At 42.4% G+C, this 12,905-nt stretch overlaps 1 protein-coding gene across 1 annotated transcript in view; it reads left to right on the top strand.

The window, feature by feature from the left end:
- CCDC170 (coiled-coil domain containing 170) overlaps nucleotides 1–12,905 on the top strand; it is a 99,559-nt gene that overhangs the window by 32,551 nt on the left and 54,103 nt on the right. Inside the window, exons 3-4 of the mRNA XM_082730076.1 lie at nucleotides 10,377–10,505; nucleotides 11,789–12,045. Of these exons, the coding sequence (XP_082586202.1) occupies nucleotides 10,377–10,505; nucleotides 11,789–12,045 (386 nt within the window). The remainder of the gene's footprint in view (nucleotides 1–10,376; nucleotides 10,506–11,788; nucleotides 12,046–12,905) is intronic.

Raw genomic sequence — 12,905 nt, 5'->3', positions numbered from 1 at the left:
AAGAAAGATGAAAATAAAATCTAGTTCTATAGCTAAAAGATAACTACAGTTAACATTTTCTTTCCAATATTTTCCTTTTCTTTAAATTATATTTAATTATACAAATAATGCATCTTTCTTGAAAAAACAGAACCATTGCCTTCTCCCTACACCCAGCTCCAATTCTAGTGTCACCCCCAGAGGTAAGTACTGTTATTGAGGTGATGTGTATGCTTTCAGACCTTTTTATTTCTCTCTACATATGTTTATGGAAAATAAATAGTACATTAACCCCATTATATGTTTTATGACAAAGAGTGTCAAACCATGGGGCTACACTTTATTTTTGTTCAGTGATGTATCGTGGAGATATTATTATGTTCAAACATACGATCTAGCTCACCCTGTGTGTTGCATAGTATTCCATAGTATGCAAATGCCTTGTTTTAGTACTTGCCCTGTCAGTGGAAATTTGTATGGTTTTAGCCCTCTTCCCTTCCCTCTTTTGTTATTACAAACCATAGTATAATGAAAATCCTTAACATATTTTTATGCATAAGTGTGAGTATTTTTCATGGGGAGATAATTGGAGAGTAGAGCTGCTCAGTTGGATAATGTTTACATTTAGTACATAAAATACATAGATTTATTTTTTTAACTCCTGTTTATTTATTTATTTGAGAGAGCATGCATGTGTGTGCATGAGGGGTGCGAGGGGCCAAGGGAAAGGGAGAGAGAGAATCTCAAGCAGGCTCCCCTCTCAGTGTGGAGCCCAACATGGGGCTTGACCCCATGACCCTGAGATCACCACCTGAACTGAAATCGGGAGTCGGACCCTGAACCGACTGAGCCACCCAGATGCCTCAGTACATTGATTTTAATACAGTGAAACCGGTAGAGCATCCAAAGGGCTTAACTATTTCATATTCCTGGCAGCTACATATGAAGGTAACCCTTTTTTTATATTTTGCTAACACTTGTTATTATCAAATCTATTTTTTTCAAATTGATGTACCAAAAATGGTGTGTCTTTGTTTTAATTCTTATTCACCTGATTATTAGGGAGGTTGGAGGATCTTTTTATGTATCTTTTTGTGTATTTCTCTTAATGAGAATTCTCTATATGTATCCTCATTTTATTGATTTTCTTATTAATTTGTAAGTGTTCAAAATATTCTAGGTTTTTTTTTAAAGATTTTATTTATTTATTTGACAGACAGAGAGATCACAAGCAGGCAGAGAGGCAGGCAGGCTCCCCGCTGAGCAGAGAGCCGGATGCGGGGCTCGATCCCAGGACCCTGGGATCATGACCTGAGCCGAAGGCAGAGGCTTTAACCCACTGAGCCACCCAGGCGCCCCAAAATATTCTATCTAGGTTTTAACTCTGTGATCATTGGGGAGTCTACTTGAGATTTTCTCTCTTTGCCCCCCAATGATAAATAAATCTTTAAAAAAATATTCTATGGGGCGCCTGGGTGGCTCAGTGGGTTAAAGCCTTTGCCTTTGGCTCAGGTCCTGATCCCAGGGTCTTGGGATCAAGCCCCGCATCAGGCTCTCTGCTCAGTGGGGAGCCTGCTTCCTCCTCTCCCTCTTCCTGCCTCTCTGCCTACTTGTGATCTCTGTCTGTCAAATAAATGAATAAAATCTTTAAAAAAAAGTTCCTTAAAAAATAAAAAAAATTCTATGTTTTAATCCTTTGATACATATAAAATAATTTCTTTCAGTCTGTTATTTAGGGATCTATATAAATTTTTGTACATGACTGGGATGAAACTGCATGTGTAGTTTTTATATTTTTTCTCTTTTCACTAAAATTATATTACATTTTCCCCTGTCATTAAAGAGTCTCCAACAACATGATTTTTAATGACTGAGTGTAATTTTATTGTGTGACTGTAACATTTTGTTTTTCTTTTTTCTTCAAGTTAACATGCTTCTCTTCTTGAGCTCTAATTCAATTTTTCTATTGAAAAGTTTTGGAAAATTTTACTGATGATTGCCTTTCTGAATATCTTTGTCTTTAATCTTTTGGTGTGTTTCCCTTTCTTCAGATAAGATTATGAGAAGGAAACTCATTCGGGCAAAGAGTATTAACTTAAATTTCATTGATATATATTATAAAATCTTTTTCTGGAAATTTAATACCAGCTTATCTTTCTATCATTAGTGTGTCAGCATGTGTTTCTCACAGAACCGTCTCTCTCTCTGTGTCTTATTTTTTAGAACTATCTTTTAATATACTTGATTATTAAGTATATTTTAAATGTCAATTTTAGGGGCGCATGGGTGGCTCAGTGGGTTAAAGCCTCTGCCTTCGGCTCAGGTCATGATCTCAGAGTCCTGGGATTGAGCCCCACGTTGGGCTCTCTGCTCAGCAGGAACCTGCTTCCCCCTCTCTCTCTGCCTGTCTCTCTGCCTACTTGTGATCTCTCTCTCTCTAATAAATAAATAAAATCTTAAGAAAAAATGCCAATTTTAAAGACCAGAAATAATATCTCACTGGTAGTATAATTTGTATTTAATTGATGACCACTGAAGAAGGATACTTCTCTCTCTCTCTCTTTTTTAAGATTTTATTTATTTATTTGACAGGCAGAGAGAAAGAGATCACAAGCAGGCAGAGAGGCAGGCAGAGAGAGGGGAGAAGCAGGATCCCCCCTGAGCAGAGAGCCCAATGTGGGGCTCGACCCCAGGACCCTGAGATCATGACCTGAGCTGAAGGCAGAGGTTTAACCCACTGAGTCACCCAGGTGCCCTGAATACTTCTCTTTTTTAGGCATTTATAGTTCTTCTGATAATTATTAGTTCTTTTTTATTTTTATTTTTATTTTTTTTAAACATATAATGTATTATTAGCCTCAAGGATATAGGTGTGTGAATCACCAGGTTTACACACTTCACAGCACTCACCATAGCACATATCCTCCCCAATGTCCATAACCCCACCCCCCTCTCCCAATCCCCTCCCCCCCAGCAACCCTCAGTTTGTTTTGTGAGATTTAGAGTCATTTATGGTTTGTCTCCCTCCCAATCTTTTATGTAATTTTTCTCTGTGGTATTTGTTTTCTTATTAGTTTGAGGGGGTTCTTTGCATATTATGGTTTTGACTCTTTGTATTACTTTTGTGGATATTTTTCCAGTTTGCTCTTCCTTTAAATTCTGTTTACATATTTTTAACGTGTAGAAGTTTAAAAATTTTTTGTCATATGTGAGCTTTTTCTTGATGTTCTTTCATTGCTTATGCTTGGAAAACCCTTTTCAAGATAAGATACATATAAATAGTACTTTTACTATTGCATTTTTAATATTCAGTGCTTCAAGTCTATCTTAAATTTATTTTGGCTTCTAATGTGTAGTACAACTCTAAAATTTCTTTCTTTTGTTCTTTAATAACTAGCTTCATTATTTATTGACCAATATTTTTTCTCTACTTTTTCCATACACTAGATTTTTCTGAGCACTAGAGACTAAAGACTGTTCTTGGGGTTTCTGTTGGTCTTTCTGTTGATTTCCTATTGAGTATCACATTGTTATAACTAGATTTGTTTTTCAAAATGAAAATGTTTGAAAGGACATTTTTTTTCTAATGCCTGTAAGTGACTGAAGGGCCATTTAGTTAAAAAAATCTATCTATGTAGGTACTTCTAGTTTAAAAGTGGTGACATACAGATAACATTTCTCCCTTCTTTTATTTATTTATTTATTTATTTATTTATTGTTTAAAGATTTTATTTATTTATCGGGGGGGGGGGTGAGAGTGAGCACAGGCAGACAGAATGGCAGGCAGAGGCAGAAGCAGGCTTCCTGGGCCCGATGTTGGACTCGATCCCAGGACGCTGGGATCATGAGCTGCGCCGAAGGCAGCTGCTTAACCAACTGAGCCACCCAGGCGTCCTGCATTTCTCCCTTCTATTCCTGGAAATCAGTCACAAGCAACAAAGACCTTGAGAATCAATGCCACAGTTGGCCCATCCAGGAGGTGGCCGAAATCTTGCAAGACAAAGTAGGTGACAAGCCTTTCCCAAGCAGCAAAGGTCAAGGGAGGTGTGTCTGGGAGGGTGGGAAGGGCTGAGAGAGCTTCTTTTGTAAAGATGAGGAGGCAAACCAGAGGAGTGGAGCCAGCATCTCTCATTTGCAAGAAGGCTGGAGGTGTGTGGCCTGGGAAGGGGAGCTTCTCTGCACCTCCCTGGCTTCCAAAAAGTAGACAAGGGAGAGCCAAGTAGAAATCACGCTACGAGCCAGATTTGCAGGATGCTGTGGAGTAGGGGGCTCGTGGAAAGTCTGCATTGTGTTAAGCCCTCCATGGGCTGGAATGAAAAAGAGGTCAAAGGAAGTTGTACCCAAATCCTGTGTCTTCGCTGAAACATGAATGACTTTACCATCTCGTCCCTTTGTGCGCACTAACCTCTTCCATAGTGCGCCCCGCTAGCACCCACCTTCTCATGAGCAGTCCAGAAGGAAACAGCACGGGAAAGCTTGTGAGCAGGCATTCATCGTGAATAAAACAATTGAGTAAAGCCAACATGTGCCCGAAGCGCGTTCAGAAAGCAGTGATACGGACTTCAAGGAAGATACAGCAAGGTGAGGAGAGGAGATGAAATGTGACCTGGGCGGGGCTCGGGAAAGAAAAGACAAAAAAAAAGTGAAGCCATTGCAGAAATCATTCTGAGACATAAGGGACCCAGGCAGGAAGGTGAGCACAGAGAAGAAATTGGGAGAATCAGAGAGATGGAATGGAAATAAAGAATTAAAAAGTAACGGAAAAGAAATGAATGAAATGGAATACATAGAGAAGGGATTAAGCAGGTGCATTATTAGAATCCTCTGAGAAGAAGACAAGCCAGAATAAGAGAGGAAGAAAGGGGAGAGGTAGCATAAGCATTTCGGTTTCTTTCATCTAACAGTCTTGTTGCTACACTGGCAGGTATTTGGAATGAGGCTATAAAGATGAGAAACTAGAAGTTGTAAGGGAGGGGACAAGCGGAGCAAGGAAGGGAATTTAGGCCATTGTAGTGAATCAGCAGATGTTGTCTAAATGGTATTACTTACAGTTTTAAACGAATAACTAGAACAAAAATACAGACCTTCCCCATGATCCGACCACACAAAGCAAAGCGAACAGATGTGTGGTGAAAGATTTTGGAAAAGCGATTAAAACAAGAAGCATAACATAAAATAATGCAGCAGACCTAAGACCAAATATATTTTTCCCATGAACAGGTGGAAATGTCACAGAGACATCCAGGACGGGAAGAAGAATTTTAGGACCAATTGCAAGTTCAAACCCAGCTATATTAGGGGACATGATAAATAAAGTGATCCAGGGAGGCTGAGGATCAAAATACGGAACAGAGGTTTACGTCGTCAGATCCAAACAAAAAGAAATCAGGGATCGCGGTCTCAGCACAAGCAAAGACTGGATTCAGAGCAGAAAGGAAGACGTGAGCGTGTTATGATGCTCCTCAGTACAGCTCACCAGGAAGTTAAGTTCTGAATCTTTGCACCAGGTCAGACAGCACCAGCATTCCCAAAGCAAGAAAACCAGCAATCCCGGGTGGCAGAGATTTTCAGCAGTGACAGGAGTTTAAACTCCCCCCTCAGCTCATGACACAGTAAAGGACAGAAATGAGACTGGGCTAGAAGGGCCCAGTTCAAATAATGGAGCAAAGTAGGACTGACTGTGACATGTTGGGCTCCAAGCCCCGAAGGCAGAGAAAACACCTTTTCAAGTGCCCATAAAACTGAGTGTTCACGAAAACCTCAGTAAATTCCCTGAAGTAGAAATAACATAGACAAGGAGGATGGGGAAAGTAGGGGATGGCTGCTAGAGCAAAGGGACCGCCCCGTCTGAAGAGATCCAATTCTGAGAGGACGCCGGCCCACCACTGTGGAGCCGGCCCGTGACCGTCAGCCCTGAATGCAGACTGGGCTCTGAGCCTGGTGTCATGGAGCAGAAATCCAGGACAAACCCAGAAAGCAAAAAGCCATAACAACAACACAGCTCTTAGCTCAGGGAAAAGAGTTCCAAACCAAACTGGAGACATCTAGGAGATGGGACGGACACGTCATTAGAATCTGTCGGGTGGCTGGAGGCCGGAGACAAAGAGCTTAGTCATAAAGGAATACGTTCATGTATTCTTTCGGCTTCTGGATTGTCTTTCCTTGTCCCTGGAACCCTTTCCTGCTACTGCCATTCGTTTCTTCTCTGTCAGGCTACCTCGGAGGGTCTTGAGGGAGTGGGTTTCTGTGGTACACTCCGGAGCCCTCTCAGCCTGGGGGTGTCTCTAGCACTCAGGCTAGAGATACCCCCAGGCTAGAGACTCTTTCTATAATTTTTTTCTCTTTCTATATATTTGTAGAAAGAGATTTGTGATATGGAATAATGGAGGCTGAGAAACCCAAGACCTGCAACCAGCAAGCTGGAGACCCAGGAGGGCTGGTAGTGTAAGTTCAGGCTGAGTCTGAGTCCCACGGCAGGGGAAGACGTTGACGTCGCCGCTCGAAGACAGCCTGACAGAGAGAGCACATTCCTCCTTCCTCAGCCTTTTGGGTTCTAGTCAGGCTTGGAGGAGACCCACTGACGCTGGGGAGGGCAATCTGCTTTACTCTGTCTACCAGTTCAAACGCTAACCTCACAGGACCACTCGCACAGACGCACCCAGAATAGTGTTCAACCAAGTATCTGGACACCCTGTGGCCCAGTCAAGTTGACACATAAAATTAGTCATCACAGCTACTAAGGGACATAGACGAATTCCTGAACATTGAAAAAAGAAGTGATTTTCCTTGGAAGCCTTGATATTTAAAAGATGTATGTTCTCGCAGTGGCAGTATCGTAGCCAATGAGGTTTATCCGAGGCGTGATTATTGCTAATTGAAAACTTTTCTAAAATTAGCATGGTCCCAAAAAAAATACCAACAGGATATTTGGGAGTTTGATAAGTGGATTCTGTGTTTCATATGGCAGATGCACAGGTTAGAATAGCCAGGAAGATTCGGAAAAAGAAGCCCTACCTGGCACTATCACATGGGAATGAGCTCAGAGCTGCCCTTCAAGCCACTGCTCTTCTTTTTTTTAAATATATTTTTTAAATTTTTAAATAAACATATAATGTATTATTAGCCCCAGGGGTACAGGTCTGTGAATCGCCAGGTTTACACACTTCACAGCACTCAGCATAGCACATACCCTCCCCCATGTCCATAACCCCACCAACCCTGTCCCGGCAACCCTCAGTTTGTTTTGTGACATTAAGAGTCTCTTACCAAGCCACCTTCTTAAATTGCTCTTGTCCCTCAGCCTCACTGCCTTTGCTCAGATCTTTGCCTATGCAACATGTTCCTGCCACAGGACCCTTGCTCAGACTTTTGACTATTGGAATGATGTGTATTGCACCCGCTTCATTACCTCTTGCCTATTTAATACCTACTCAGTCATCACTTCTTTGGGGAAATCTTTCTTTCTCACATCTCTGATTCTAAGTCACACTTTCTTTTGTTAGCTCCTTTTTTTCTTTCTTGCACGCATTTCAGTTTGTAATCATGTAATCATTAGTGTGGTTGTGTGATAAATGCTCTTTATCTTAGTAGGGTGTAAGCTCAGTGCCTGGCCTTCAGTAAGTTTTCAGTAAATATTTCTTGATGAATCATCTCTAGTTTGTTGGACTTCGAAGGGTGATGTAGACCGAGCAACTGTCGTCTAAACTTGGTGATCTAATGTGGGCCATGTCCTGGCTTCCGTGGTCATGAGATCCTGCTGTGTTGTTGCATTTGAAGATGTTAATGATTTCTGGCAGTGTTCTGCTCTAGAACGTAACCTTCTAAAATGAAGGGCCGTATCTGACCTGTCTCACGTGGCTTTTAATATTATGTCCAATGGATAATACTTTTCCATAAGGAGATATAACATGGTGGAATGATTACATCATTCCCTGAAAAGGGATGCTAGTCATTGGAAGAAATAATCATAGCTATTGAAGAACTTATTTTCCTCATGAATTTTACAAAATGATGTGCCATCCAGGGGCAACTGGGAGGCTCAGTTGGTTAAGTGTCTGACTCTTGATTGCCGCCTAGGTCATGATCTCAGGGTCATGAGATTGAGCCCTGGATCAGACTCTATGCGCAGTGTGGAGCCTACTTGAGAGTCTCTCCCCATCTCTCCCTCTGCCCCTCCCCCTGCTTGCACTCTCTGTCTCTTTCAAGTAAATATATACATAAAATATTTATTTATTTTTTATTTTATTTTTTTTTTTAAGATTTTTTTTTTATTTATTTATCAGAGAGAGAGAGAGAGAGAGAGAGCGAGCGAGTACAGGCAGACAGAATGGCAGGCAGAGGCAGAGGGAGAAGCAGGCTCCCTGCCGAGCAAGGAGCCCGATGTGAGACTCGATCCCAGGACGCTGGGATCATGACCTGAGCCGAAGGCAGCTGCTCAACCAACTGAGCCACCCAGGCGTCCCTATTTTTTATTTTTTAAAGATTTTATTTATTTATTTGACAGATCACAAGGAGGCAGAGAGGCAGGCGGGGTGGGGGAGTGGGTTGGGAGAGCAGGTTCCCTGCTGAGCAGACAGCCCCATGCGGGGCTCGATCCCAGGACCCTGAGATCATGACCTGAGCCGAAGGCAGAGGCTTAACCCACTGAGCCACCCAGATGCCCCTACATAAAATCTTTAAAGACGTCAAATAAATTGATGTGTCCTACACACTCTACTTTATACCTCTCATAAGTGGCCACAGTCCTTATGTGGCCTGTTTTGGGAAATCTTGCTGTGGTGGTTAGGGGTGAGAAAGTCACTTCTGAGTATAAAGTGAGGCTGACCAGGATGTGGTTCTCTCATTAGATGTCATTCAGCCTTTTATGCTTTCTCCCCAGGAGTACACACCTACCATCTTTTTGGATATGTTGTGTCTGGCAAACACGGGCTGTTACTAGGTGCACTGAAGGTTTTGTTTGGCATTTCGTGCGTCGAAACACACTAGTCATGACAACGCTTGTTGTAAAGTGAAGGGCTTTGAGAGGACTTTTGCATTCTCGAGTGTTTCCAAACAGTAGTCTTTGGCAGTTCAGGAGCTGGGCAGCCATCAACCAGTTTAACTTGTGTGTCCCCTGAGGCCTCGTGGATAATTCCAGGAAAACATGCTTTGTGTGACCTCTCTCATATTCCTTCAAAAATGAATGGCTTTTCTGTGTGTCTTTCGCAAAGACCACAGGCCTTGGAAACTTGACAGAGGTAGGCATAGGTATCTGTCCAAGGTCAGGAATAATTCTTGAAAGAAGCAGGCCTTATGGTGTAAGTAACAGAACCAGAGTTCGTCAACTCTGACCCACAGGCCAAACCCATCAAATCTGCTCTGCAGATGTGTTTATTTGGCTCCTATGGTGTTTCTTTTTTAAACATTGAAATTAGTTGCCAAGTTGCAAAAACTGAAAATTTTTACTTCAGAAAGTCTGGATATAGGACTTGTCTTGAAAAATTGGAAAAATTTGGCTCGGCTCGGATCCACATTTCTGTGTTGGCGGCCGTCCGTGGAGCTGAGGGCTGTTGCCTGGTGGGTGGGACAAGGTCTCCTCAGGCCTTGCCTCACGATCGCTGGTCTCCCAAGTTCATCTGAGTCACCTTCCTGAGTCATAATCCCCAGAGAGGCTATGAGATTGAGAATAAATGGTTTAGTGAATAATTAGGAAGGAGACAGCCTTTTGCCTTCAACTCACACAATCTCTTTGGTAATAAATGATGCCCTTTCGTCAAAAGGTGAGGTGAGTTGATCCTTTTTGTAGTCTGGAAACACAAGGACAATGAAATCGGTCTCTCTGCTGTGGACCTTGTCGTACTGTGTCTGTTCTGACAGTCCTGTGAGGACTCGATCCATTCTGGTCAGAGGTCAAGGAGCATTTGAGTTTTGGGTGGAAGGAAGCTCTCTATCGTGGCAAAGGCCAGTTCTTTTTTTTTTTTTTTTTTTTAAGATTTTATTTATTTATTTGACAGAGAGAGATCATAAGTAGGCAGAGAGGCAGGCAGAGAGAGAGAGAGGAGGAAGCAGGCTCCCTGCTGAGCAGAGAGCCCGATGCGGGACTCGATCCCAGGACCCTGAGATCATGACCTGAGCTGAAGGCAGCGGCTTAACCCATTGAGCCACCCAGGCGCCCCAAAGGCCAGTTCTTAAACACCGTCTGTGAGAGCACGTCATTCCTTCCTGGTCAGCCTCCCGCCTCCGTCAGAATTTTGAGAGTAAAGCGATAAGGACGAAGACATGAGCTGGGCAGCGTTTTCGAGACATGGCGGGGGGGCTACAAAGAATGCTCTGTGTGTAATCTTGGTTTGCACAGCTGCACAGAAAAGGTGGTTTAAAACTCTTCTTTCTGTTTTGTCTTTTGGGGGGATCCCTATCAGGAAGTTTACCACCGTCCCTTGGAAGTCCCAGTCACTCGGGAGCAGTTGAGCCACTATCGGAATGTGGCCGAAAATGCTCGAAGCGAACTGGCGGCAAGTTTGGTCAAATTTGAATGCGCTCAGTCCGAGGTAAGACTATGCATCTTTGTGACTTAGACATGGGCCCTTTTAGCTTCTTAGAGAGTGAAACAGAGTGTAGAAGTGATTAGAAATAGGTTGGGAGAACACAGTTTTACATCTTTTGGCAAAGGTGATACTCCTTTGGTGCGCCTACTCCGCTTATAGAGAACATTCCTGAAAGGTTGTGCACTTGCTGTGGTGCAGAGTGAGGTGACATGGGCTAGATCCTGGATCCTGTCAGAGGAGCTTCCCACCCTTGAGAGACTTGGGGGCACCTGATGACTTTGGTTGAAGTTGGCTTGGTGTTGGGTCATTTTTAGCATCTCCCTGAATATGTATCTTTAACATGATTAGCTTGCAGTCTGGAGGTCTTAGAAAGGAATTCTGAATCCCTTCCTAGTGTTAGTTTGGATTGGCTGGGGGAAATTCTAGGACAATGATTGGGGTCTGTCTTCCCTCTGGGCTGGATCAGGTCTATTGTGGAGTTCCTGAGAGAGTCCCTCTGGACCCACTCTGCTCACAGTCTGGTGGGCTTGAGGGGGCCTGAGCTTGCCTGTGAGGTAACTGTCCTTTCACTGGCCTACCAGGAAGATTTGGTACCTTGTGTGTGTGAAAAATTGTGTGCACGGATACTCATAGTTCCAAAGAAGTTTTCTTATAGGGCGGATCTGACATCTTAATCGGGCCAATACGTTGTACAGCATTTTGATGCCACAGAATTTATAAAAGTTAAAATGTTTCTTTTGTATAAATTCTGTAAGGATTTTTCTTTTCTTCTGTGTTTTCCCCAGACATCTATTATTATTTTTTTATTATTAATATTTTTAAAATTGCCCACAATAAGGATCCCGAAGGCAAGTGCAAGAACTACGGTGACGTGTCAACTAGTCTGTACCTACTTAGGAATCAGCTGTGGCTGTGAAATTACAATATCTTAGTTTGTAGGTTTCTTGTTTCGTTGTTAGCAGCAGTAAAAGCAATGCAGATTTAGGAAATGAATTACCGTTGAAAGTATTTTATTGCTTTTTTGTATACCACAGAAGTCTCTTGAGTGATACTAATCACCCCAAGACATTGCTCAGTTGGCTTTGAAAGGGACAGTACGTGAAGTCCACTGTTTAGTTGTAAGTTCCCATCTGGTGATACAGATACAAATGTGAAAAAAAAGAAAAGCTGGATTAAGTCATGAACGAAGAGTGAGATTTGAAATTATGGTTTTGGGTTTCTCGAAAGTACTTCACGCTTACGCCACTGAAATCCTTTTCCTCCTTTTTACGGGTTTTCCATGTTAGCTTCGAGACCTCCGATCCAAGATGCTTTCGAAAGAAGCCTCCTGTCAAGAGCTGAAAGCTGAAATGGAGAATTACAGAGAAGATAATGCTAGAAAATCATCTCTCCTCACCTCCCTGAGAGACAGAGTTCAGGAGCTAGAAGAAGAATCAGCAGCGCTTACTGCTGCTAAAATTAGAACCGAAATCACAGCTCACACTGCAATCACGGAGAACCAGGAGTTAAAGAAGAAAGTTGCAGAACTAGATGAGAACTTACAGTAAGGGTATTTCAATATATTTCATGATAGTTAGTGTTCAAGTACTAGCTTCTGATAGCAGGATATGCCCTTGAAGGTATTGGCGTGTTGTTGTCTTATTTGGCCCTGAAACTCAATTTGGGGGGGAAAAAAAATCTTGAATCTCAAATATCTTCAGAGTCTTGAAAATTTTTCTCAAGCTCATCTCCAAATGGTACTAGGAATCTTAACAAACAAGGCATTGTCCTAAGCATGTTTATATCTGGTTGATTGGGGCTGCAAATGCTCATATACAGAATTTAGAAGATTTTCTGGAAGTAGAGGTTTAACTAGAGGTGGTGGAATGGCCCAGAGAGGGAGGTGTTTATTCCACAGCTAGCTGTAAAAGTATCCTGGAAGCCCAGACCACTGCGGACCACCCCGAATACTCCTCATTAGCTTTTATTACCCATTTATGCAGAAAAATCACAAAATGTGGGTTTTCCACACTTTCTTCTGGCAAAAGGTAATTCTTGAGACAAAACTGGGAACTAGTTGTTCCAAAAGTATACTTTTAAAATTCTACGTGTAATAACTTAAATAACTTTGATAATAAGATGCTTTATATTTCTTTTACTTATTCCATCCTTAAAAAAAGAAAACCCAAGACCTCCAACTCATATCGTCTCTCCCCGCTGCCAATCTTACAGCAAAACTCCTGTGACCAGTGACCCCACATTGAGGATTAAATGGTCCGTCTTTACCTCACTTGACTTACCAGTGTATTAGGCACAGTTGGTCTCTCTCCTTGAACCACCTTCTTTTTCTGGCTACCAGACACTCGCCATGCCTGCTTTGTATCCTTCCATGCTAGCTGCCCTGCCATGGTCTCTTCTGTTTTC

This window comes from Mustela nivalis, assembly GCF_964662115.1.
Source record: "Mustela nivalis genome assembly, chromosome: 5".
Lineage (NCBI taxonomy): Eukaryota > Metazoa > Chordata > Mammalia > Carnivora > Mustelidae > Mustela > Mustela nivalis.
This window is presented reverse-complemented; position numbering and strand designations above follow the sequence as displayed.